The following is a 26,192-nucleotide window of genomic DNA, read 5'->3' on the forward strand; positions in this document are numbered from 1 at the left end:
CGGGGAGGGACATACCTGCCGCCGGGGCGGGGGGAGCGGGGGCGCGGCCCGGAGGCTCCATCCCGCGGCTCCGGCGGCAGCTGCAGGACAGGCACGGCACAGATGGAGGCGTCACCTCGCACCCCGACCCCATCCGCTCCGCCCGGGGCTCGGGGAACGCCGGCCCCGGCGGGACAGATGTGTCCGCAGCTGGACCGGCCCCCAGCTGTGCCTGCAGCTGGAGGCTGCACCCTTACGGGCAGGTGCGGGGGCTGGCCGGCTGAGCGGGCAGGCAGGAGCCCGGGGCGAGGGGCTGGGCATAGAGGGGCGCTTGCAGGGGTCTCTTCGGCAGCGAGGAGGGGCCTGGAGGCAGCGGGAACAGCAGGAGCAGCCAGGCTGTGCTTTGGCACCCATGGCATGGTTACCGCTCCTGGCAACAGGTCTGGCAGCCCCAGCAAAACCCTGTCCCTGTCGAAGTTCACCAGGGCTGCAAGTACTGCAAAGGGAATGAAAAAAGCAGCATACACACACCTTCCACAGGCACAAAGGAGGGAAAAAATGCATCTCAAGGTTTCAGGTCTCTCCCCAGAAAGGGTAGACCCATTTTTGTATCCAGCTATGTCTCAAGAAGCATTTTGTCTTGGGTGGGTACTCATTGCTGCTACTCCTCCTTATCAGCCTGAGCAGGTTTCTCTTCCCTGCCTCTCCTCCCCATGCTTTGCAAGCTCAGAAAACTGTGCAGGTTTTGCTGTGGACAGAAGTGGACAGCATCAGTATTTTTAGATCTCAAGGCTACTTCTGTACCTGAACAGGAGAACTTTCCTCATTCCCTGCATGCCCACTGTGCTCCCAGTCCCTGTCTGTGACAGTCCTGGATGGCATGAGTGGCACTTCTTTAGCAGTCCAAACATCCGGTCCCACCAGTGTTTCTCACACCACAGAGCTGACTGCCATTGAGGCCATGTATTAGTTCTTGGCCAAGACCCAGGACATCAGCTGCTCCTCCAGAGAAGAGCAAGCAGAGCCCTCCAAGGCATACAGTCCTGTTCTCTCTCAGGAGTCTTAGTCTCCTGCCAGACAAACTGAAAAGAGATGTTACTCCTGGACTAGCATGGAGACAAGCACACCCCCGAGGGGTCACCATGTGCAGGTAACCCTGGGGCAGCCTCTTGAGGGTGATCTATGCATCCCCTTTGCTGTTTAGATGCACAGAGACTGAACTGTACTACATGCAGGACCCAAGAGACTCACCAGCATTCACTCAGGGAGCTTTGGGGGAGCTTTGACGTAGCTGCATCTCAAAGCACAAACCCCGCCTACCAAAATGTGATTTCTCTGCAGCATGGCTGTTATTTGGCCTCTGACCTGGGGCAGGAGGTGCTGCCTTGTCCCACAGCCAGATCACCGCCACTGCAGCTCACCTTCTGCTTGGATGCCAAGCACCAAAAGCTCACCCCTTAGTGACCTGACCTTTAGTCAGGCCACCAGCCCTGCCTCAGGCTGGCCTGGCAGAAGACCCAATTTGACTTTCCTACCTGCACTGCTGTCAGTCAGGTCAATTCCTTAGATGCACAGCAGAGCACAGGGCCCCTGGGAGCGTGCACACACATCTGCTGCAAATTAAGAGACAGCACTTCCATCCTAGCCAGCATCTCTCTCACAAGGCATCAGCTGATTTTTCTCTTTCAAATTGTCCAACTGACCGTCAGGTTCACTTCAGACCAACTCAGCCTTAAAGGAAATCTGAGGAGAGGTTATGTGCTCAGAGAAGTTTTGCTGTTCCTCTTCCCCAGCTGAACCACCTGGTCTCCACCCAGATGCAGCTGTGATACCAGACTGCTCTCTTTCCATCAGTCATCCTTCTCACTGCTCTTTCCCCCTCTGCCTGAAATGACCACATTTCCAGCTCCATTTCTTCATATCCAGGTGTGTTTTCTATTTTCAGACCTTTCAGCCACCTTCTCTTGAAGTCACTCCGGCTCCTTCCTTTTGCAGACAGAAGAGACATGGAGGAAGGGAATTTTCTCAAGCACCAGCACATGGAGCAGGCAGTTCTGCTAAAAATGCAAGGTTGGCCATTTCCAATCCTGAGCCACATCACTATCATTCCTGTGACAGGTAAAACAGATATCCTGGCCAGCACAGAGGAGGAAGAGGCTCAGACCCAATCTCTCCAGCTTTAATTTACATTATTCCACTCAGGCTAGAAAAAGCTGGACTGAGTTTACTGTCATTCTGGCTTGTCATCTTCTAAGGCACAGGCTGCTGTTTTCAAAAGGTTTTAGCCATGTGTGAGCCACCCCAAGCACTGAAGTTTTATTTTTTCAAGACCAGACGGTCGTTGCCAGAAACAAGAGAACAATTCAGCAATACCATGAGCTGAGGCACTCCTGTCCCAGATCAGCCCCACTGCTGAACCTCGACAAGGAACTGCATGGCTTCGTGCACTTCCTAAGTCCTGCTGGTTACTAACAAAAGTACTGTACCTCATGGAACTCTGCTAAGTTAGAGGTTCCACTAAGTGGGTCTACACAGGAGCACCAAGGAGGAGGGCAGGATGCACAAGAACTTGACTCTGCGTACTCTGTGTCCTTGCTAGTGATTTGATTGCTAAGTCTAGTGTATTTAATACAAGCTCATGACTTAGCTTGGAAGTCATTAGCCAAAGGTCCACCACTGACAGGGGACCCTAGTTGAACAATTGTTCACAGCTCTGTAGGACTTTCTGCCCCAATGTCTACCCTCAGTTGAAAGAAGCCTTCAGGCCATCCTGGTGAGCAGCCCAAAGCCACTGCTCCCTCTGCCTGAGCCAAGAGCTCACACTGTGCCCATGTTGGGGGTGCCTGTGTCAGGTATTGCCAGCTTCCCCTGACACAGAACACAGGAAACAGAAACGCCCAAACTGGCATCCATTTCATGCTACTTTCTTCACAACAGCCTCCAGCAGTCCTCTGCTGCTTATGAAACAAAGATGGTATCTTTATTAATGGTTACTGATGGCTGCTTCTTTCCCCATAAACTTGCCAAATCTTTTTGAACTCAAACTGTTAGCACCCATAACTGAGGAAGAACTTGTCACAAAGCTAAGCAAGGCATAGACTTGTTCAACCTGCCATCCTGTACTTTAACCAAGCATGCTCAATTCTAAATATTAATGAAAACAATGAACAGTCATTCCCTACTTGTCACACAGTTTTACCCACCTTTATCATTTCAGTTGGGAAAAGATGCCAGAGTGGGTGAATCCCAGCCTACTTACAAGGTTTCTTGAAGGGAGCTTTTCCCTTATCTTTCTTTGGCTGGCCTGATGTGTGTGTATCATTCCCAGTGCTACTACCTGAGCTGCAGCTCTTCCAAATACCACCATCCATATCCCAGGTACTGACAGAAACCTTGGAAATGTGATCTCCCTCACCTCCACAAAGATCCTCACCTCCACAAAGATCTCCTCCTAGATCACTTAGGAGATGCAGCCTACCCTCCCTTTGACTCTTTACTCCCACAGATCCAGCCCCAAAAATTCCATTTACCAAGTGAAATAATTGGATGACATCAAAAAGAGGGTTAAAGACACTTATAAAAAGTTTTATTTACAGACCATTTCCTAAGCATGAAACTCTCCAAATGACAGAAGTCACAATTTCTGTAACCTATGTGTACAAAGTGCATGTCTTTCCCCTTTCTTCTCTCTGTAGCAGAAGAGGGGGGTAGGGGAGTATCTCTTTTTCTTTATACCTTTCTTCCCCCAAGACAATGGGAGTAACAGCTGGGTCAGACTGAAGGGGACAAGACCTGTTGATGACTGGGTTATCCACCAGGCAGACTATGAATAGTAGTTTAGAATAAAGTAAGGTTAGGAAAAGTGACTCTTTGTTTACTTGTTCAGTCTGCCCAGTGGATTCTCTGTGGAAAAAGAACATAAGATCAAAGCCCCAGGGAATAGGAAAGAAAGGTTATTCAGCTATTCATTAAATTTATTCACAGACTCAATTCAACCACTTTAGGTTTCTCAGGTACATTTGACTCAGTTTCTATTCACAGCCCTGTTGCTCTGGGTTCAAACACAGGCTCCAAAACTGAATCTGATTATCCCAGTGGGAGAGAACTCCTGTATTCCCCAAGCAGTTAGTTCCATAAGCTCACATATAGCCCCACACTATCTGTGTTAGGCAGGGATGAAAGGTTTTGGACAGCAAATGAAAACAGTGCCAACAGCAGCCCATTGTACGGGACGAGCTACTCCATCTAATTCCTCTTGGAAGCAACCTCGAGAGAGAATCTCCTGCAGTAGCACCCTCCCTTGCACTCTTTGGTGCAGGCAGAGGCACTCTGCCAGCACTGTGCTGACCTGACAAGTAACAGGACCCAGCAAGGAGTGTATGGTTAAGAGCCAGGAAAGCTACACAATCACCTCGCTAGGCTACAAAGCACCAGCGTGAATGCAAGTGGCAAGGAGGAGCAGTGGGCAGGTACAGGAGTTCACTGTATGGAAATTCAAAACACAGATGCCAATACAGAAGAGAGCAAACAGAATGGACACTGGACTCTGAACTTGAGGAAGACTCACTTCAAGGAGCTGATGTGTAATACATCCTCTGTCAGTATGAGGCACTGCACAGGATACACACCAGACACAGGCTCCATTTGAGAGCTCTCAATCAGGGAAGGAAATGCTGTAGGAGTGCTGGGCCCAGGTGTAGCTTCCTTATTACTTGGATCAGATCTATTCTGAGATAGTGCTTTGCTCATATCAAGGCATGATCTTATTCTCTGAAGAATTCCTCCTTCTCAGAGTCACAGAATCAACTAGGTTGGAAAAGACCATTGAGATCAACCTATATGACCTAACATCAGTATGTCAACTAGACCAGGTCACTGAGTGCCACATCCAAGCTTTTCTTAAACACCTCTGGGATGGTGACTCCACCACCTCCCTGGGCAGCCCATTCCAATGCCCAACTATTCTTTCTGTGAAGAACTTTTTCTTTATGTTCAGTCTTAACTTCCCACAGTGCAGCTTAAAACTTTGTCTTCTTGTCCTGTCTCTAGTTGTCTGGGAGAAGAGACCAACCCCCACCTGGCTACAATCTCCTTACAGGGAGTTGTAGAGAGCTCCTCTTCCCCAGATGTCAAACAGCTCTGAAGTGGCCCATTCCAGGCAATAGCACTATGACTCACCTTGCAGTGGCAATGTTCTTTTGCAAGGAAAGTTTTAAGTGTCTTTCAAGTGTATCTGTTCTTGTGCTACAGCTGACCTTCATTTTGTTTCCATCCCACATAGCATTACCTTGATTTACTCAGAAAGCATCTCCTTCCTTGTCAGCCTAATGAAAGAAATACTGAGTTTTCCCTGTTCTCTTGTAGGATAGGTACTCTATTTTTGACATTGTAGCAGCTTCCTTCTTAACTCCTACTATAATTTGAATTAATCAGCATACATCACTACCAAGTACTATTGCTGAGAAAGGATGCTCACTATTTCTGAGATGTGCAGATGCTGATTCCTACATCAATGCATCAACTCATACACACTGAGCCATTGTCAGAAAAGAAGGATACACCTGGGAGTGAGCAAGTTGACAGAATGTTCCTGTCCTGTTAAATGTGGGCAGATTTTGGGCATGGCTGAGAAGAGACGTATTTGGCTCCCTGGAGACCAGAAAGCCAAATATTCCCAAGCACAAGTAATGCAGCGCCCTTCTGTGGCAGCTATTGGAATTACACAGCTATACGAGACCCTGGATTTCCTGTTGCAGATGGCAAGTTCCAGTCCCTCTGTTGACAGCAGCTCCTACTCTTCTGGTCACCTCTTCAGCACTCTCTCTCTTCACTTGCAAGGTGCTTGTCGCTGGCTGTAGGAGACAGTAAAAGAGACGATTTGTCTTGACCTCCCTTGTCATACTGAAAAGCTGGCAGAACATGTGACCAGCTCCTTGCCTCCAGGGATCTGGAGCATTGCAGGCAGATGACTGGACCTGCTTGATCTGCTCTAGCCCATCCCCTCACCAGATGGGAGAACCCGGCTGTGAGCCCACTCTGTGGAAGGAGAAGCAACCTCACAAGAGCAAATGCACCAACAACTGTGCTTTGTGACAGCTCCAGCACCGGGCACCGCTCTCCACCGGACAATGGAGCTAACAGTGTGTCACACAAAATCCGAACGACCTGCAGGCAGACCACTGCCATATTTATGGGCTGTGGAATTACACTTAGGAGCCTTACACATCCCTCCGCAAGGAAGTCCACTTCATTCATTAAAATGGTGGGAGTAAAAATGGAGCCTTATTAGCTTCCAGAACAAGGTAGTTTAAGCCAGATCACACTAGGAAGTACTCACAATCACAAACTCTTTCCAGAGATCTCTGAAGTGGGGAGATCTGTCACTTTGGCTCGTTTGTACAGTTCTTCAGGGCATGGCTCTTCCGCTCCTTCGTGTTTGCGTTTTGGAGAAGCCTGGTCTGCTTGAGACAGCCTCGCTGCTGTAGAAGGAAGAAGAGTCATCACTGCAATGGTTTCCCTGTGTTTAGATGGCCTCACAAGTACACTCATGCCTAACCTGCCACAGAGCTGGGAGAAAGAAGACTGCACAAGCACAGAGCCATTTGGTCACAGTTTCCCTGAAAACTTTTACCAAAAAATCTTTGTTAAAAGCAGAATTAAGTCACCCCAAACACAAGAGTATCCTCCTTTGACAGAGGACAGCTTAATTATACCTGATTAACCCTACAGTGATCTGCACTTCTCCTTTAAGTGGCTGCATATGATCCCATACAGGCAATAAAAGACTCACATTAATGAACTCTTATTCTTCAGCCATTTTAGACATGAAGGCTCACTGGGGACTTTTGAAAAAAGTGTAAAGGAATGTGAATGTTTTACTAGCTACGTAGCCTCTTCTTATTAGAAAAGGATCCTCTCCTGCCTGTAACCTTTAACATGACATGCAAATCAAAAGCACACAAATAGGTCCAACTCACCTGTACTGGTGCTGCAGCCCTGCCCTGAAGCCGAGTCTGTGACCGGGCCACTGAGATCTTCCACACAAGAAGGGACAGATGCCAGCAAACCTAGAGAATGGCAAGAGGATCTGAGTTAAGAAACAAAACATACCTGGGCTGGGAGAAGCTTTTCACAGAAATACCTTAGTGATCACCAACCAGCACATCCATATCCCAAAGCAGGAGGAGTTCAGAGCTGCACTGACCCAGTGCTGACTACAGACACACACTGTGATCCAGCTGTGCATTTACTTAGAATACACTGCTTAGGTTTTCTTACAAAGTGAACAATGGACCACTGGTGGTAATATAGATGGTGCTACGCTATCAGCAGCTCTCAGACCTAAGCACTCCACTCTTAGCTGTCTGAGAACATAATGGAGCTCTCCCTGGAAACCAACTGAGCAGATTTGGCAGGCACTGCTTCCTCTTGCAAAGACAGGCCAGAGAAGCAAGTAACACCTATTTTAAATCATGACCTCTTCTCCCAGCATTCTATCTCCTATTAAAGACACAAACTTTTGCAATTGCTGGTACTTACAGAGGCCCCTATAGCGTGACAGCTGCTGGTAGATCTGCTTCATGCGCTCGATGTTCAGTCGGCTGGTCTCTGCGTGGTTCACCATGGGTTTGGGGTAGTCCACCCCAATGATGCACTTGGCTGCCTTCTGCACAGACTCTGGGGCATTCCATGGTTCGTAGATATATCGTGAAGGGAAACCCTTTAGTTTGGGCAGATACCTCCTGCAACACAAGTAGAAAGCAGTGCAGTACACACAAAGCACAGAAAGTGCCATGCACCTGTGAGCCACTGATTGACTTCAGCTTAGAGATGCAGAAACAAAGATCAGCTCCAGTCAACATCACTTACTTCACATAGTCACCACTGGGGTCTGTGCGACGTCCAAAGCCCACAGGACAGTAACAGTGGAAGAACTGCTGGAAGAATGCGCTGCATGAGAGCCACATCCAGCTGCCTGCGTTCACGCTGAAATCTGCATCCAGCAACAGCTCATCAAACACCTGCAGCAATTGGAGGAAAAGGCACTGAGACCTTCCCTGGGGAGGACTTTGTGGCAGTAGGACCCAAGATGCTATTTCAAATGGCAGGCACTGAGCTATGAGAACAGAGCAGCAGCACAGAGGTGATCTGCTGGCTGAAGTCAGTTGGCTGGTCAATGCATCTCACTTCCTGACGCTTTCACTTAGGGAGGCATGGTCTGCTCACACTGATGAAGTGCTGGCTTATCTCTCATGCAGCTACAGACTAAATCACTACCTAGTGTTGCAGCAAGCTTTGGGTATTGATCCTAGCCTGGCAGGCATAACTAATGTAAAGCATGAGCCCCAGGAAGGAGAGGATGCTGCACAGAAGAATGTGCGCCAAAGCAAGAAGAAAGAACCTTTCTGAAGGTCCCAGAGCACACTACCACTGAGAGGCAGAACAGTTTCAGCAGTATCTCACTCACATCCATGCACAGATGCTGCACTTTAGGCAGCACTTTCAATTATGCTCTTTGTCAGCTTTGTGACCGGAAGCCTCTGCCTCCACTTTTTGTGTAGGGCAGTATGTACACTGGATAGATTCAAGCTGTGTGTCCTTTCAGATGGCCCAAGAGGAGGGTCTTTTACCTCTTTCCTTGAGAGACTCTAGACTCAGATTTCACAGTCATGGAGCGCTCCCTGACCGGCACGGTGATGGATTTTATAATGAGGAAAAAGGTCAGGTTAAGAAGTGACACTAAACTTGCAAAGAAAACAGATGGACTGAGAGAATTTTTACAAAAAAACAACCCAAAACTAAAAGCACCCCCCCATTTAGTTATGGTTACTTGAGGCTTGTGACACAGTCAGAGCCTTGCAGTAGAAGGCAGAAAGAAGTCAGGCTGTTGGCTGGCCAAGAGCCTGCTAGCAAACCCTCTCTTCCATGCACCTTTTACACGTGAAGCAAAAGCCATACCTGTGTGCCCATCCTTGCAGCAAGTGCCAGGGAGACTTTGTTTTCCTTATGGCCTCCTGCAAATATCTGAAAATGCCAGGACTCACCCTGACTCCTGACTCCCAGCTGATCCAGAGGTCACCCCTGGTCAGGAAGCAGGCCACTGCATGTCTGGCCAGATGGTGGATCCACCCTTCTTGTCTCAGTTGGGTCATGATTGCATCAATCCAAGGGAAGCCTGTCTTGCCCTCTGCCCACTTTGCCAAGGCTTCAGGGTTCCTGTCCCAGGGGATTTGTATGCAGATGGGATTCCCCTCCATGCGATCAAATTTTGGGTTGTTGGTGGCTGCTGTGTAGAAGAACTCCCGCCACAGCAGCTGTCCGTACAGAGAGAGGGGGGGTGTGCTGTTCCGCTTCACCTGTGGAGAGGGAACATGGCTGTCACAAGCACTGAAGGACTGCCTTCATGAAGCTGAGCTGTGAGGCACCCATGCACTTACACACATTTCCCAAGTCAGCTACTGACCACTGCCATAAAGGAGCTCAGTGCTGGATCCCCCCTTATCAGAAAGCCCAGATGGTAAAGTCAGAGCACTGACAGAGATCACTCAGTACAATGACAAGTGACTGGAACGATGTAAAACTAGCTGTAAATGGCTCTACATGGCTCATAAAACAGAAGTCCAGACTGAAGAACAAGGTACCACCAGATTTAAGGCCTGCGTGAGTACATACAGGAGAATTACTTTCTTACCCAAAAGCCTCCTCTGGTAGTAGCAACAAGCTCAGCCCAACAATTAAATGCTAGGGAGGCAACTTATCTTTTGCACCAATTCTGGCACACTGTCTGGCAACCAGCATCATGCTATACATGCTCAAACCCCACCTGCCCTCCAGGTGAACCTTTTGTCTTACCTTCTTGTACAGCTCCCAGAGACGATAGTAAAACAAGCGGCAGGACAAGCAGCCAAAACGCAGGTAGGGACTGAGTCCTGTAGGGCTGGCCAGCAATGAATTGGCATTCATCCGTGGTCTCTCGTAATTTGCAACCCATGCCTAGACAGATTCAGGAGAAATGAGCCAAAACCCCCTTGTATTTGTGGGAGACTGCTAAAGGCAAGCCTCTGTGCAGGTGGTGAGGACACTCACATCTGACAACACAGTCTCTTTTATTTACTTCCAACCACTGCTCAACCCCATGTCCTATTCAAGAAATGCAAAACCTTTGCCCCAGGATTTAAACCAAAGTTATTTTGCCCAAGAGGATTAATTTGCTTTGCATACAGGAGCTAACAACCTGGAGGGTTCCTAGGGATACCAGCTAACACAACTGTTTATGTCCAGGTACATCTATCTCATTTTACACACTGAACAAATAAACTGGGGAGATTCAGACCCTTTTGTGGAACATTATGTTGATAATTTATCTCCTCTTCAGCACAAGTATTTATGCTTTGATTTCCACAACTGATATCAAGCCACTCAGCTGGATGGATTGAAGAAGTACAAAATGGTTAAAACTGAGCCATGCTTTGGCAGCTGGGTCACCTTTCATTACTTTGAAATTGTTTGCCTTGTGCACTATAATCAAGAACACCAGCTCCATTTAAAAAAATCTGATTATTTCAACAAGGGGCTCAAGGAATGCCAGCCAGTGAGACACCCTATTAAGATGCTGATGGACAAAGGGAAGGCATTCTTTTATAAGCATGTACTCACACTAATACCCAAGGCAAAGATAACAAGAGGTGGTGTGCAGTGTGCAGCAAGGACTGAAAAACTTAACAGAAGAATTTCCAAGTTTGCACTCCTCTAAAGGAAACTGAGAAGTAGACACAAAAAAGAGTCCAATGTGCTTCAAACAGCAGCATAAATAACATACTGCTCTAAATTTTTGGACCATACACTCCTTTCCACAGGTGAACATTATGACCACTGCTAGGAAGAGCAGGGAATGGGGTAATAGGCAACACTACATTTTTCGTTTGGAGGCACAGTCTGCAAGAAACACCACTTAAATAAGGGGTTACCTTTCTTTCCAAGTGTTTATCCAGCCGTGCCAGAGCTTCTGTCTCCCCTCCTTGCCAGACTGCAGGGGCAAGACCATCAGTAGGAAAGCCTGAGAGAAAGAACTTTGTAAGATTTGAAGCTATGCCAGACAAAGGGCATAGATATGGATAATGCACTAACAACAGCAAGACAGTACATACTACAGTTACCTAACGTGGCTTACTTGCTGCTCTAATCCTTGTACAGCAGGCAAATCATGTAGGATATAGGGAGAGCCTGCTCATGATACAGCACTTCAAGGGCCTCTCCCTGCAATGCTACAGGGAGCCTTATGGTGACTTTCCCCATTGCTCACAGCCAGCATTCTCTCTGGCATGTCAGCACTACCCACAGGCCAGAGCAGCTGACAATGAAACATCTGCTTCAAAGCTCTGCCTTACAAAACACCTTGCCATCGACATCAGCAGCTCACTAAGTAGCCCAGCTGCTCCTGGTGAGGCTCCTATTCTGCTGAGGCTGGTGCTGGGGAAGGCACTGGATTAGTGCAAAAGAACCACTGCAACAGGGGAAGCAATAATGCAGTCCCCCTACAGTGCTCTGGGCACACAGAGGAGCCTCCCCTGGCGGCAAGCAGAGCAGTGTAAGGTTACAGGTAGTCTCACATTTGGCCAGACAATAAAGAAAGTAGATCCATGCAGGACTGCAGCCCTCAGGATACTCCTGTTGTGAAGCCCCATGCTTTTACATGACTGTGGAAGCTGTGCCTTAAGGTGTCAGGAGATACTTCCTATAAAGCTGGTATGGAGCTTCCAGTCACAGACACACAGACAGTATTCTGCACTAGTCTTTTCTTCCCTTGCATTTAGATTCACTTCCCTGATGTAGGTCTTGCATTCCTCATGCCTCAGCTATTCATTCTCCTTCTTCAAGTCTTACAGGACTGTAAGGCACAGCAGGATGAGTGGAAGGAATTTTTGTAATATCTTTTGTCTTGCTAACTTCACAAATTGGTGCCGCTTGGCAATACCAGAATGAAATTATCTAAACCTGGTACACAGTTAGTTTACCTCCTCAGGTCTGTTACACAACATGCCTGAGATTGCAGTAGGAGGAAAGCAGCTGGTGAGGACATGAGATCCTAGTACAGTGGTTACATGCTCAGTATAGCAGAGAGCACAATGACAGATGCAGAGCCCTTCAGAGCTGTGCTAAAGGGGATGCTGGGCATCAGCAGCAGTGCAAGAGATGCCAGTGTGTTATCACAAGGTCCAGCACTTGCTGAAAGAATTAGGCCATGCTATGGCTAGAGGCAGCACATGTCAGGTGAGAACATGTGCCAGCCACTGCAAACAGTTCCACTAGATCCTGTTTCAGCTAGCAGTAGTCCTTGCCTTCACTCTTGACACATACCCAGCTCTTCCAGGGATGGGACCCCATAGACATCATCATGGTTTTCCTGGATGTCCACTTTACATGTTTCCATCTGCTGACTTATTACAGTGCTCACTGGCTTCTTGGGGAGCTCCATACGGCTAATGATGGCCTGGAAGCGCTTGTAGGTGAGGGGTGGCTTGTGGCCATTCAGCTCAATTATTCTGGAGATAAAATAAACAAGATGAAACAACACAGCCTCACTACCACAGACAACACAAGGAAATGACAGCCAGACTGGACCCTGCTATCTCTGTTCAGGATAGCCTTTCACTCTGATTACTGAAATCCTTATAGACCTGTTTCACTTGATGCATCCCTCAAAGGGATATTAAAATCAGCCAAACAAAATTCTGAAATACATCAGAAGACAAAATATCATATATTTCCACATCTCCACAGGGGAAAAAAAAACACCTCAAAACAGCTCCAGCTGAATCAAGCTGAGCATCATATCTCTCTCCTGGAGCTCATCAGACCCCTGTATGAAACCTCTACCTGATTACTGCCTGTCTCCTCAAGGTGGCAAACCCTAGACTTGCATCTGGGTCCCCTGACACCTTGTGATATCCTAATCTGATTCTGACCGTACTTCCTTCTTTTCTGACACAGAAGACTCAGCCTGTTAGTGACCCCTCCTCCACCTATCTTGGATGAGACAAATCCCAGTTTGCATCATTCCTCTCTCCCTGTGATTAGAGAGATCACTATCCTCCCTTCATGCCATAAGGTCATGAGCAGCCCTGTCTCATGGTATTGACCTGTGTCAGATCACACTATGGAAAAAGACAGTCAAGGTTCTCCATTCCACTACTTCATCAAGCATCCACAGCCTGCTGGGGCCATGCAGTCTTATTTTTCCTGGGACAGAGAACTTTGAGAAGCCCCCTGGGCACGGTAAACTTCCCCAGGCTGAAAGATGCCATTTTTAACCCCTCTCCTGTAGGAGTGGAAGGAGTTAACAGCAAAGCCGACAGCACAGGGATCGCCAGCATTACGTAAAGCGGAGGCAGGCAACCCCACGGCTCACACAGTAGCCGCAGCACAGCAGCCTTCCCCACCCATTTCAATCAACAGCTTATGCAAGGGGCCGGGCTTAGAGCCGAGTGTTCCGGCGGCGCCATGTGCCGCCCCTTCCCCCGGGGCCGCACGTGTGGCGGGGCGGAGCGACACGCCGGGGCCGGGGCTCCCTCCCGCACGTGTGCGCCGCGGTGACCCGGCTCCCCGGCACCGGCCCGGAGCCAGCCCTCCCGCACAGCCGGCCGAGGGAAGCGGAGCCTTCCCCACGGGCAGCACGGCTGAACAGAGTAAAAATGAAGCCGCCTGCAGTTTCCTCCCTGTTTTCTGCTTTTAAGTTGTAAACACTAGGAGATAAAGACATTAACGAACAGGGCAAGGAGGGAGGGAAGGCCATCGGGATGTGCACAGCACTCTGACATAGACAAAGCCACAGAGACAGATATATTTGCATTTGCCTTACAGCCAACACGTTCTGTCCTGCATCACCACCAGAGTGCATCTCCTCTGCTCTCCTGCGTGCACTTTTTTGCTGTCTCCACGTTCCACCCCAGAGATGGCAAGAAATGACAGAACTCATCACCCACCACACTCTTCTCTGTGACTGCTTTGTGAGTCCCCAGACAAGACCAGCCAAAGATTCCCAGAAAAATCAGTGTTTCCACTGGATGAGAAGTGAGGTATTTCCAGTTACAGCACTCTAGAGAGGCTCAATTGTTTCCATAGGAATTCAGAGCTTGGAAGAGAAAATGTGACAAAGCTGCACCGTGTTTGCCCTGAGGTGCTTGTGACAGGGGCAGGGAAGCTACTTCTTCCACACTGCCTCTTTTTTCAGTCCTGCTAAAGCTGCAGTTGAGTCTGAGATCCACACCATTGTACAAGATCCACAGCTAAAACTTCTGTGGACAGCTGGCTACTTGGAGCAAATCACTGTGACTAGCAGATGGATGCTAGTGTCTGTGCTTGAAATCCTCAAGGATGTGAATATGAGTGAAGTTACCTACTACCACTCCTGAATTCATAAAGACTTATTGGATCGGGGACACAAATATATTAAGATAGGACTAGAACAAGTTGCACATTTCACAGCACCTGACACTGGCATTATGCACTAAATCTGGACCTTACACAATACTGCGAGGAAAAGAAGTATTGAATACTGGATATTGCACAATATGGGGTATTATACTACACTTACTGGGTATTGTAGTACTGTTCAGGCCTTCTGTACAAAAAATTGTACAGGAAGCTCCCCAAGCAGGGGTCCTTCTGACCAGGCTGACCTTCTAATCCAGGCCATACACTTTCACATGACTTTCAATGACAAAATGGGAGGCCCCTCCCCAGGATTTAATACTCCCAGTTCACCCATCTCCCCCAGCCCAATTTGCCACATGCAGCAGTTGTTCTAGCTTTCCTGAAGTGGAACAGAGAATCGCTGTATTCATCACACAGAACCTTACCTTAGTTAGTGAGCACACCCAAAACTGGCTGTGCTACCAAACTAGCAATATGCTGCTGCCCAGCACTATATGACAGTAGTACCTTGATGCCAGAAGTTATGAAGGTCTGTTTGACCATCAGTCACACTTCACCTCAGGAAAGCAGGCAACCCAAACCTGACCAAACAATTCCAGCACTGCTATGATTATAAGGTATGCTACAGTCAGTCACCTGTGACAGCAGAGTGTCTGCAGACTCAAATTCATGTCCTCACAGGTGTCAGCTTCTGAATCATCTCCACAGCAGTGCCCCTGCAGGATGGCTAATGGGCTCAGGAAAGCTGCTGGCCTCAAACACCTGACACCTCAGCTCGCTAGCAAATGACAAGGCTGGGTTCTGGCAAGGGACTGAATGTGCTGCCCTGCTTCCTTGCAGGAGGAAGAGCTGGCTGCCAGCACTCGGCACGCAGGCTGCCCAAGGCAGCCCAGTACCAATTCACGCGGACTGTGTTGTTAGCCTTGCCAGCTTATGCAATTGCTCTGATCCAAATCCCCGCTCCAGAGAGCTCATGGAGGGTTCTGTCTAGTAGAACAAAGGGTATTTCTACAGGTTCAGAGAAGAGATGGAGAGATAAGCAACTGATCTGTCCATCCAACAGATGCTGAACAAAGAACAAGCAGTTCAACTTCCGCAGAAACACATACTGAGAAGATGAGAGATGAAGAAGTGACTTGATGACAGGCTCAGTATCAGCAGTGGGGGAAAACACCTGACACCAGAGCACCATGCAAGACAGGAGAGGATAACAAGATGTGGCAAGCAGAAGTTTGAGTAAACCTTCTTAGAAATAACCCACCTTTTTGGCACAGTGTACTCAACTGCAGAAGCACCAAGGCACGCACAGCTCCCCAGGCTCGGGGTTCATTTAAGTTAGCACGTGCTCCTATGAGAACACATTCTACAGTCATTTCAGCCTTAGCCTCGGGCAAGGCTGATCCTGATGTATGCTACAAGCACACAAGATCACAGCATTCTTTTCTGACCTACACCACTCCTGCTGAACAACCCAGCCTGCCTGGGATTACAGAACCCACAGTGCTGACCACAAGTAAACACACTACAAAGGATTTCGATCCTAAGGAGGAGAAAATGGGCAGATCCAGGGAAGAGACAAAGCAACCTGTCACCTGGAAGCTGTCAGACAGAATAACTGTCAAGTAAAGGCTTATGAACAGGCTAAGCTGATACCCAAGAAATTATTTTTTCTGTCTGACTTCTACAATCTGAACATTGCTCAGCTTGATTGGGATTTCCCAGATTTTCTTAGGAGTATTTACCAGCACTGATGTTAATTTTCTACACCTCTCTCCTTGTTTTGGGGAAGAGGAGGTGAAAGATGCTCTGATAATCACACAGGTATGCTGGCAGTGCCAACAAGGGGCAAACTGTAATCTTCCTACTGGGTAAAACTGGTCAAATTCACAAGTTAACTGAACAGGCTCTTGGCAAATGTTTAAAAGAACCTGGTGAAGGTGGTACCAGGAACACACTGCAGGGGACAAGAGAAGTGCTGGATTCATTTATGTAGGAGTGAAAGATTAGTCTAAATTGTTTGAAACTGGGCTGACAATCTTGTCAGAAACCTGATTAAAGAAAGATGAGAAGTAGGATACCACCACCAGGTATTACTATCACCTGCTAATTATGCAGGAAAAACATTAGGGTGAGCAGAGGGACAATACATACCAAGAGTTAGAAGCTGGAAGGAGAGATAGTCTGAGACTTCCAGGAGAAATACAGTATCACAAACTGTATTACCACCTGCTGAGAAATCTCAGAGATGCCAAGAACCAAGAAATGTCAGAGTAACCGGACACCTCAAGCACATCCACACAGACTGGGCATCTATCACACCCCATCACCTGCCAAAACCCAGTTTTCAAGTTGCCATAAACGACTGCTTCATGAAACAAGAAATCAAGAACCCACAAGAAGTGTTAATTCATTATTTAGTCTTAGACAGTGCTAAGGTATAGCTGAAAATGTTAGTTATCACTTGCCTGCTCTGTGACTTTAGCATGCATCAATTTAACACTCTTCCAGGAGCAACAATATCATACAGATGTGAAAAGCTATTTCAGAAAGATCACAAGAGTCAAAACAATTAAAGAATAGCATCAGCTAAGACAAGAGAGGCAGAATCTTTTGAAAAAATGAAGACAAAAACAGAAACCCACCAAACTTTGGTGGGTTAAATTAAAAACCACAGCCTTCTTGAATCTCCTAATCAAAATCAAAGTTTGAGAAACTTTTTAAAAAAAGCATAAGTAGTAAAACAAAATCTAACCAAGACCATCCCATTTACAGATACTCCAAGATATTTACAGGCCCAAGAGGTGATAAACTCATTAAAGAGAGACTGTAAGAGCACCTGCATATATTTCTGTAGGTGTATTCACTATGGAGGTATCTAGGGAGGTTATGACTCTTGGTTTTTTTAAAGAAAATGTTATCAGATGCTGTGACAGATTGGGAGACCAGGAAAGAGTGCCTGGTGGAAAAAAGTACATTTTTTACATGCTATACTTTAAAAGCTTGCCAGGGCCACCAACTATTCACCCAGAAATTGTAACTGTCCAAATACTGTGGGGGAAAAAAGAAAGTAAATACCACTCCTGATTTTAAAAGCATTTCAGGGGCATCAGAGGGACAAATGAATAGACTGATGTGAACATTAGGCAGATGGGTAGAAAACACTAATGGAAACAGTGAATGCATGGATGTACGCAATATGTTGGAGGGTTAATTTGGCCTTGGTAAAAGGGAAGTTGTGCCTAAAAATCTATTAGAGACATTTGAGCCTGGGGCAAAGGAGTCAATATATCCTCTGAATTTTGAGAAATTTCATTGAGATTCCTCAATGAAAAAATTTAAAGAAACCACAATAATTTGCAATAAAGGAAAAGATCCATGCAGACAGAAAATTCTTTCATTTACAGAATTAGAGAAGGAATCTATTTTTCCAACAGGAAGAGAAATCCTACACAGAGCTGAACTAGGGCTTGTGCTGCTCAATATTTTTTACAAAAATATCTGGGAAGGGACAAAAAAGAGCATGATGATAAAGATTACTGACGCAATAAGCATCTGGGATAGCTAAAGATAAAATGCAACTTAACAATTTCCCTATATACCACAACCAGCTGCCAAAAATATCAGATGAAATTGCAGTGTTGGTCATGTTGTTTCTCCATATGCAATCCTAAACTTATTTACAGAGTAGCAGCCTCTCAAATAGCTATGACCATTCTCGAAGGAAGCCCTGAGACATCAGTTTAATGTTTAGCAGCGCTCAGAAAAATCAGAAATAATGCTACTGTTAGGAAAAGACAGGATACACTATAGCACTCTAAAAATCTATGTTGCTTCTACATTTTTCGCACTTTTTGTCATTTTCATCACTGCTCTCCACCTCTAGAAATACCTGGAAGTATAAAGAAAGGTGATAAAACAAGAGATTTAGAACAGATTCCATCTGAAACTCCACTTTGGAAAAGACATAGGTGACATGAAGAAGAATGTGATGGCCGTTGACACTGGAGGGGTGAGAATGTAATAAACTTTGGTAATAAACATGGTATTCTAATGCAGAATTAGAAAACAGCACCTGCTCACAAGACAGGTTCAAGAATCCTTCTCACTCCAGGGACAAACATTTCCACACAGTATGTGCTAACTGCAAAGCTCCTTCCCGTAGGAAATTATGGATGTTAAAGATTTACAGGAGAAAATCTACATTCAGCATTACTGGCACAAGTCACATCAGAAAGAAAAGGGAAAAAAAAGGGAGAAAGAAAAAAAAGCAAGCAACCTGTAAGAATAGTTCTAAAACACAGTACTGACTTTGAAGTCAAGCATACATTAGAGTCTTAGCTGAAAGACTGTCACCACCATTTAAAATCACATGTATATAGAGGGATTATACATATAAGTAAATATATAAAAACTCAACATCAAAACAACAAACATAGCAAACACACAACAAAGACAAAGCATTCAGGTTTTAGAAAAAGGGAAGTTTGTTCCAATCTACCTTGTTTTACTTCTTCCAGCTGTCCTGACACATCCATCAGTTAAAAGCCCTGCTTTCATAACCTGTTTGAGACAGCAGCTCAACTACCTTTATTACAATGAAGCAAAAAAAAAAAAGCAATCCATACATTGAGGACATGCTCAAGGGGAGCAACCAATAGGACACAGCTGAGCAAATTAAATGCCACTCAAGTACAAAGTTTAATAAGCTTGAGGCAACACCTTTCTGTACATTCACGTCACTGTCAGCACTTTGACGTGTTCTAATCAAAGTGGAGTGTGCCAAGTAATCCTTACAGGCTCACTCAGGATGACAGTGATCAGTGTAATGGAACAGACTGAAGTCTTTGCAGACAGGACAATCCCAGCCTAGCCCTGACAGCACCTCTGCCCTTTCTCTGCCCATACCTGTCCAGGTCATAGAGGGTGTGGGAGTTCTCTATCACCACCTCCACACCAGCCTCCTTGGCCAGTTTGACGATAGCTGCATCCCTCTCCTTTCCAAACGGCTCCGAGTCATATTCAAAGGTGAGACGAGTGACTCCCCATTCCTGCAAGAAAAACAATACACCCAGCTGTCAAACAGAAGACTATTTCTAACCAACACAGTTACAAATGAAGATTTCAGAATTCCTGAGCAATTTAAAGTTCTGGAAGCTTTGAGTGTTGCTGTGAGAACAGCAATCTGAATTTGAGATAAGCAAAGAAGCAACAATTTTATCAGCTCTAGCAAACATCAGATCTGCTATGCAAATTTGTAATGTCAGGTTTAAAACACATCAGAGGAGGTTCAGTTCTTGTCTATTACTGTTCTTAGATTTCAGCTCAGTTCCTGAGCCCTACCAGTAACACGTTTTGTTGCACATGCTGTCCTGAAGTAACCTTACCATCCTCTTCCAGCATTTGCAGAAAAAGCATTTCAGAAAGCTCTTCCAACAGAAGTTCTGCTCAACCCCCCATGTTTTTTATGTGGCAACATTAAGTAAAATCAATACAGTCTAAATTTTTCCTGATATCTCTTTAAAAACATCACACAATAGGAAACCAATATCCATCCCAAACAGAAGGAAACAGGAAATTGCAGGACATAGGACAGCAACTGAGTGAACCTTTCTGGTGTGCACAGAAGGACATGATACTGCAATTCAGATTTAAAGTCCTGCCTTTCTGGAGTTATTTTAGAACTCTAGAATTATAGAATGGTTGGAGCTGGAAGGAACCTTAAAGATCACTTAGTTCCAACCCCCTTAGTCAAGCCATGCACTTATTCTCATCTTCATAGCTTTAATAGATCCCTCACAAATTACATGGCATAGGCCTTATGAAAGAGCACTCAGACTCTTCCAGGCTTTTCTAGAGCACAGATTGTTCTCAAAGTCTATGGCCTAGTTTTCCTCAGAAAATGAATCCTATGAGAAGAGGTTTAATGGTTTCCACAGCGACCTTCCCAAGACATCCATCAAGCAGAGCAGCAGCCCACAGATTTGTTTAGCAAACACAACCAGAAATCTACAGACATTTAAAAAACACCCTCACACAACTAAGAACCACCATTCTCCAAGTGAGAGAGTCTAAATCACCCCTGTATATACAGGAGACTTTTCTACCTGCCAAACAGAAGCAAAGCACAAAGAACAAATGTGGTAGTTCCCTGAAGACCATTAAAAATAATGCCAAATATGGGGAAGGGGATTTTGAAGCAGAAAACAACTTTACAAGCCACCTACATTTCTAAACTTGCAGACTCAAGCCTAAAATTAATTTTAAGAAGGACAGAGAAATTAACAAGTTATATACCAATGAATGTACATCTTAAAGAGATCCCCCACCCATTTTTCAAAGTAAGAACATGACAGCATCCATAACTCAGAGCAGGGGTCAGACAGACATTCCAGGCCCTGCCCTGCTCCTATGTGATTTAGCAGTTTAATTTTAAACTTTTCTTTCTTCTACAAGAAAGCCAGGAGCAACTAGAGGACTTGGAAAAGATGGCTTGGTCTCAAAGAACTACACATTACTGCCTTGAAAGAATGGAATAAAAAATCATTAGGCTTACAGGAATTTTAGGTAAGCAGCCAACACTTTAAATTCAGGTATTTCCTACAGTTTTGAGAAGGCCACTGCTCTATGTGATGCAGGAGTACACAGGAAGCAGAGCACAACCAACCAGAAAATCTGTTACCTCTATGACAGTAAATTGCTGCAGATATACAAAAGAAAAGTTATGACTAATGACTTGCCTCTTAGTATCTAACCTAGAGCAAAGAAAAACTGTAGGGGAAAAGGCACCAAAGGAATTGTGAAAACACTTCAGTGAACAAACAGTGCACTTTTATAGAAGAGGTAAAACTACAGATGTTTATTCAGAAGAAGTGAGACAAAAAACTTCTGCACAGGTTAACACACTGCTAACAAGTACACTTGTCATGGTATCCATACACAGCAGTGCCTTTGTGGTGACTGTTAATGACAACATAGCTCAGCTACTGGCAGAGAGAGCAGAAATTACATTAGGCCTAAGTATTGCAGTAGCAAATGTGACATAACTCTCCTCTTCACAAAAGCTGACAGCAAGGCACAAGCTGCTGCTAATTCCGTGTTCAGTGCAGCAGCTCTGGAGAGGTCTCAATCCCTACCAAAGCCATATATTTATCATGTAAATTATAAACTTCCCTCTACCTTTTCCAGCTCTGTTGCAGTACTCCTGAGATACTCATCAGCTCACCTACCCAGACAAAACAGACTGCAGCAAAAAGCAGTTCTGGCTGATTACACAACCAGTGTCTCCAAACTTCAGACTCTGCCAACTAGTTTTTGTTCTTTAACCAACTGAGCATTTTCCTCCGATAAAGTTTTAATTATCCGGTGAATACCCTGAAGTAAAGAGGGCATGAACTACTATTAGCTGGAACTTACTTGCAGATCAAAAGATAAAAATAATCCAGACTCTGAAAAGGCTAAAAGCAGCACATAGTTTGTGTCATGTGTTAAGATGCAGAAGCCAAAATAAGTATCAGTGCCCCTTCTCATCTGCACAGTCCAGTTCCTCCCCGGTACTAACTGCCCTCCTCCAGAAAATACACATCAGAACCATTTACACAAGGAGGGTACATATTCAAGTTCACCACTCCTTCTCTGGCAGCTGCTCTGCAGTAGGATTTGGGGGACACTAGTTCTGTCAACCATATAAGGCACAGCCCACATGACACCCCCAACTCATACAACTATTAAGAGCCACATTTTTTTCATTTAGTTTTGTAACACTATCAAAGACATTGTCAAAAAGCTTCAAAGACCTTGGGAAATACAATCTTAGAACAGGATGGAGAAGAATGACACTGTATGAGAAGCCCTGATATTCAAGGAGATGCTCTTGTTAGCCCTGACATCTGCAGCACTGACATATCATATTAGAAATGTGCTCCAATGATCCATTATTGATCACCAAGGTAACTGCATATTCCTAAACAGTACATCAGCAGGAAGCTTGGACCCAAGCTATATCCTGCTGCTGAGATGACTAAACTGCAGTCTTGAACAGAAAAAGAAAAGGAAGGTCAGCTAACATAAAAGCTCCTGAATTTTGAATTTTAAACACAAAATCCTACTTGCAATTCACATACAGATCAGTGAACTTTCTTCTGTTGTCTGTAAAGGTCTATGGACACAGCAGTCTTCCTAAGTAAAAACTGCAATAAGCAAATTGCCACTAGGGAAGAAGCTCTCAACAAAGAAGGGTCTGTGTGTTCACAGCCCTGTGAGAGGTGACTTAGACAAACTAAGTTCAAGACCACCATCCAAAACCAGAAGCTTGGACACCCTGGTAACTGTTCCACCTGACAACTACATTTCTTTGCAAGTGTGAGTTCTGGTGCAGATCTGGCTCCCAAGCTGTTCCTCATAGATAGTAGTTAGTTAGTTGTAGTTAAGGAGGAAAGTTTGTTATAGTGAAGAACTAGTTATAGTTAAAGAGATGCCGAAGGAATCACCAATCATTAGGAAGTGAAAGCAAGTTTAGCACCAGGTCACCAATTTTTCTTTGTTATGCTCCAAAAAATTACTCTCTTACTTTAAAGAGTCTTGGGAAGACATCTGTTGGCTGCCCTCGCACAACAAACAAGCGAGAGTTCAGTTTCCTTAAACTGTTATCCAGATCTTCCAGGGACTGGAGAAGAAATCTGCAGAGAAGAAACAACAGCAGTTAGTGTCAGCTAAAAGGCAAATGAGAATTCGCATGGAACTCCAGCAAACCTGCATCACCAAATGAAGCTGAAGTTTGGACAAGAACCAGAAAACAAGAATTCATATTTACCTCTGGTCTGTCTAACATCTTTTATGAGATTGCAGCACCAGCCAGCTCCCATTCACTCACATGCAATTTGTGCTTGTCCAGATCCAAGAGGCTTCTAGGATGTTCTTCTTACTGCAACCCACTTCCCACATTCTCCCTCAGAGGTGGGAGAACACCCTTGTCAGTTCTTCTCTCCACATTACATGGAGAAAGCATAAACCATGTAATTCCCTACTGTATGTTTTTTCACAGGTTTTGGGGCAAAAAGGGATGTTGCATATGAAGAAGAACAATTCTGATGCATTACTCCAAAGAAAGTAATGAAATACTGCAAGAACTGTGCAGGTTTTACAGTTCTAGCTATAAATACATCATGTCACAGCAGAGAAATGTACTCTCCCAGCTCATCAGTAGCACAAGACTGAGCACCAAAATCTCCCAAGGCAAGAATCATCTGTACTTTGAATAATTGCAAAGAGAACTGCAATTCACCTTGCACCATGAAGGCACAGAGATGAGAGCATACCGAGACATTATTCTACTCCCTCTCACCCCAAAACTCTAAAAAGCCATGTAAGTGCTTTCTGCATTTAATGGTATGTCTTACTAATCCCCCACTAAGCTATAAACCACCAAACGTATAACATTTGCTTTTCCAGTCACACATCACCCCATCTACAGAGTAACTTCACTTTGTTTTATTTAACTCTGCAAAAGACACCAGCTTTAAAACTTTAATGTCTCCTCAGCACCTGGCACTGCTGGCAAACCCACAACCCTTTGTAAGTGAGCCTGCCAACCCTTACCTTTCCCTCTGTCCTCCACGCCCACTGTGCAGTGTGATCTGCCAGAACCCCTCTGCTCCCTAAAGACCCCCCACAACCAAGGAAAGCCAAGCTACTACAACTGCACTGCAAAGTGGCAACTTCTCTCTCCTCAGCTGCACTGCCCACAGTGTGAACTGAGAGCTTCCAGATAGAGCAAGTTAGCTCTGCACTTCTAGAAGGAGAAAAGGGTGCAGGGCTCAAAAAGAAGGGCACTCTATGACAAAGGAGAACACCCAGAACCAGGTCCAACCTGGTAACCTAAACAAACCACTCCGTGAGCCCCAGCCCACTTTCAACTTATTAAGTACAAGCATCAACTGCCCGAGGTGTTCTAAAAACTTTAACAAGCATTAATTAGTCCTATATGGCTCACACATGCTGTGCAGTTAAATAACATAAGTTTTCCAACACAATAAATTTGTGAGAACTAGGTAAAACATAAGCATTTGCCTTTGAAGAACAGAACAGAACTCTGAAAACTCTGAAAAAATATTTGGATTAAAAAAATCAGCAAAACAAACCCAAGGCTCACAATGGGAATGAATGGGACTTTAGCCAACATAAGTAACTTGCTAATACGTTTTTTGCCTAACAGCCAGTGGCACTCATTTCTGACCTCTGCAGTAGTTCCACACCTCCAAGAAAACATTATTTTTAAAAACTTTGCTTGCTCATATATTCCATGATTACAACATAAAGAAGACTCCTAACTGCTTCCCTCCCTTCACAATGTTGGTGGAAACAAACAAGGATTAAACAGATCAGGAATTAATCTGTTGTGCCACCACTTTGGTTCTTCCAAATGCGGACAATCAGCAACAACAGCAGCACGTGAAAGGCATTTCTGTCTGGTGCTGTCTGCAGAAAGTCTGGTCTATGGAAAAATCAAATCAGATTCCTATAACAGAATTCACAATTTTCTGCACTTTGAATGACTACACTTAAGTAACTTCTGCACATTTACAATTTTTAAGCCATTGTCTGCTGTGGGATTCTAGAAACATATAGATATGACCCATACAATCCCATGCCTTGAAATGAAGCTAAGGTGCACAGTAGAAGCAATCAATTACAACTCCAGTTTCCCTAGTGCACAGCCACGTGACATTTCCAAGAGCTTTCAAAGCATCTTTAGCCGGGTGGTTGTCTGTCGACTTCCTCTGAGAGGGTAGTAGGAGATCTGCTTCACTTGTATGCAAGGAAGTCTTGCCCGGGAGAATCCCTATCTGGACTGGGGTTCCAAATATTTAGGCTGCTGAGACCTGCCAGAACAGCATTATATAACGTTACTGGCTACAGGTACGTGAGGTCTTGATCTTTGCACAGGCGTGACTCATGCTATACATTTTTCCATTTGCAGAGATGAGGAAAAGCCCATTCAGCTTCATCTCTAGTTTCGTAGCAGCAGCCGCAGTGCATTTCCCTAAAACCGGAGCGATGGGAGGACCGGAGCTGCGTGCGCACATGCCTACGCGCGCCCGGCAGCCCAAGGGCAGAGGGGAGGCGTGCTGCAGCCGCGAAGCTGAGCATTCTTTGCCCTCGTCTCTACATTCAGGGAAAAGGGTTTCCCAAAGCTAAGTGTCCATCGGTTGCTGCTCTCACGCACTCGCCCCACTGATAAAGTCTAATGACATTATATAAAGTTGAAGGCATCCTCCCACACAGGCAGGCAGCATTGCTGAGAAAACCGCGGCGAGGCCAAGCGGACAAGGCACAGCCGCTCTCCTGCAGGAGGGCCGGGGGAGCACTAAGTGGGCCCAACACGGAAGCGGGTGCTGCTGCGGCCCCAGCGGCACGGCACACACCGCGCCCAGAGCGCTCCGGTGCCGCGGGAGCCTCGTCCCGCACGGTCCCACCCGCGGCCCGCAGGCCCGGTGCCACTCACCGCCAGCGGTTGATGCCCACGGCGGAGGAGGCGGCGAACCAGGGGTCCAGGATATAGATGCAGCGGAGGGACGTGGCGTCCCGCAGCGCTTCCTGCAGCGCCGGGTTGTCGTGGAGCCGCAGCCCGCGGCGGAACCAGTGCACGGAGCGGCACAAGGCCGGCGCCGGGCCCAGCGCGGCCGCGGCCGCCGCCGCCATCGCCGCCGCCCGAGCCGCGGTGCCGCCCCGCCCCGCCGCGTGACTGGCGCGCGCGGGGGCAGCCAATCAGCGCGGCGGGGCGG

At 46.1% G+C, this 26,192-nt stretch overlaps 1 protein-coding gene across 3 annotated transcripts; it reads right to left on the reverse strand.

The window, feature by feature from the left end:
• Positions 1-3,543: 3,543 nt before the first annotated feature.
• On the reverse strand, positions 3,544-26,150 carry CRY2 (cryptochrome circadian regulator 2). Of its 3 annotated transcripts, none has more exons than XM_077180163.1 (12): positions 25,913-26,150; positions 22,979-23,087; positions 19,318-19,460; positions 12,337-12,521; positions 10,947-11,035; positions 9,832-9,972; positions 9,024-9,335; positions 7,849-8,000; positions 7,519-7,721; positions 6,957-7,046; positions 6,317-6,455; positions 3,544-5,831 (listed from the first exon to the last, which is right to left on the reverse strand). In XM_077180163.1, exons 1-11 carry the CDS (start codon positions 26,107-26,109, stop codon positions 6,319-6,321), a joined length of 1,758 nt encoding a protein of 585 aa, XP_077036278.1. In that variant the 5' UTR covers positions 26,110-26,150; the 3' UTR covers positions 3,544-5,831; positions 6,317-6,318. The 3 variants fall into 3 exon arrangements, with proteins under 3 accessions (XP_077036278.1, XP_054491331.2, XP_077036279.1); XM_054635356.2 differs by having other exon boundaries at positions 6,317-6,458; positions 25,913-26,149; XM_077180164.1 differs by lacking the exons at positions 19,318-19,460; positions 22,979-23,087; positions 25,913-26,150 and adding an exon at positions 15,049-15,098 and having other exon boundaries at positions 6,317-6,458.
• Between the last annotated feature and the right edge of the window lie 42 nt (positions 26,151-26,192).

The sequence above is a fragment of the Agelaius phoeniceus genome, chromosome 6 (assembly GCF_051311805.1).
Source record: "Agelaius phoeniceus isolate bAgePho1 chromosome 6, bAgePho1.hap1, whole genome shotgun sequence".
NCBI lineage: Eukaryota > Metazoa > Chordata > Aves > Passeriformes > Icteridae > Agelaius > Agelaius phoeniceus.

Bases quoted from the DNA above. Each gene is read 5' to 3' on its own strand.
- CRY2 (XM_054635356.2), bottom strand. From the start codon at position 26,109: ATGGCGGCGGCGGCCGCGGCCGCGCTGGGCCCGGCGCCGGCCTTGTGC. The intron at 8,001-9,023 runs GTGAGTCCTGGC...CAATTGCTGCAG, and splicing joins GCTGGGAGTCAGGAGTCAGG to GTGTTTGATGAGCTGTTGCT. The intron at 7,047-7,518 runs GTAAGTACCAGC...GCCATTCTCTAG, and splicing joins GTCACGCTATAGGGGCCTCT to GTTTGCTGGCATCTGTCCCT.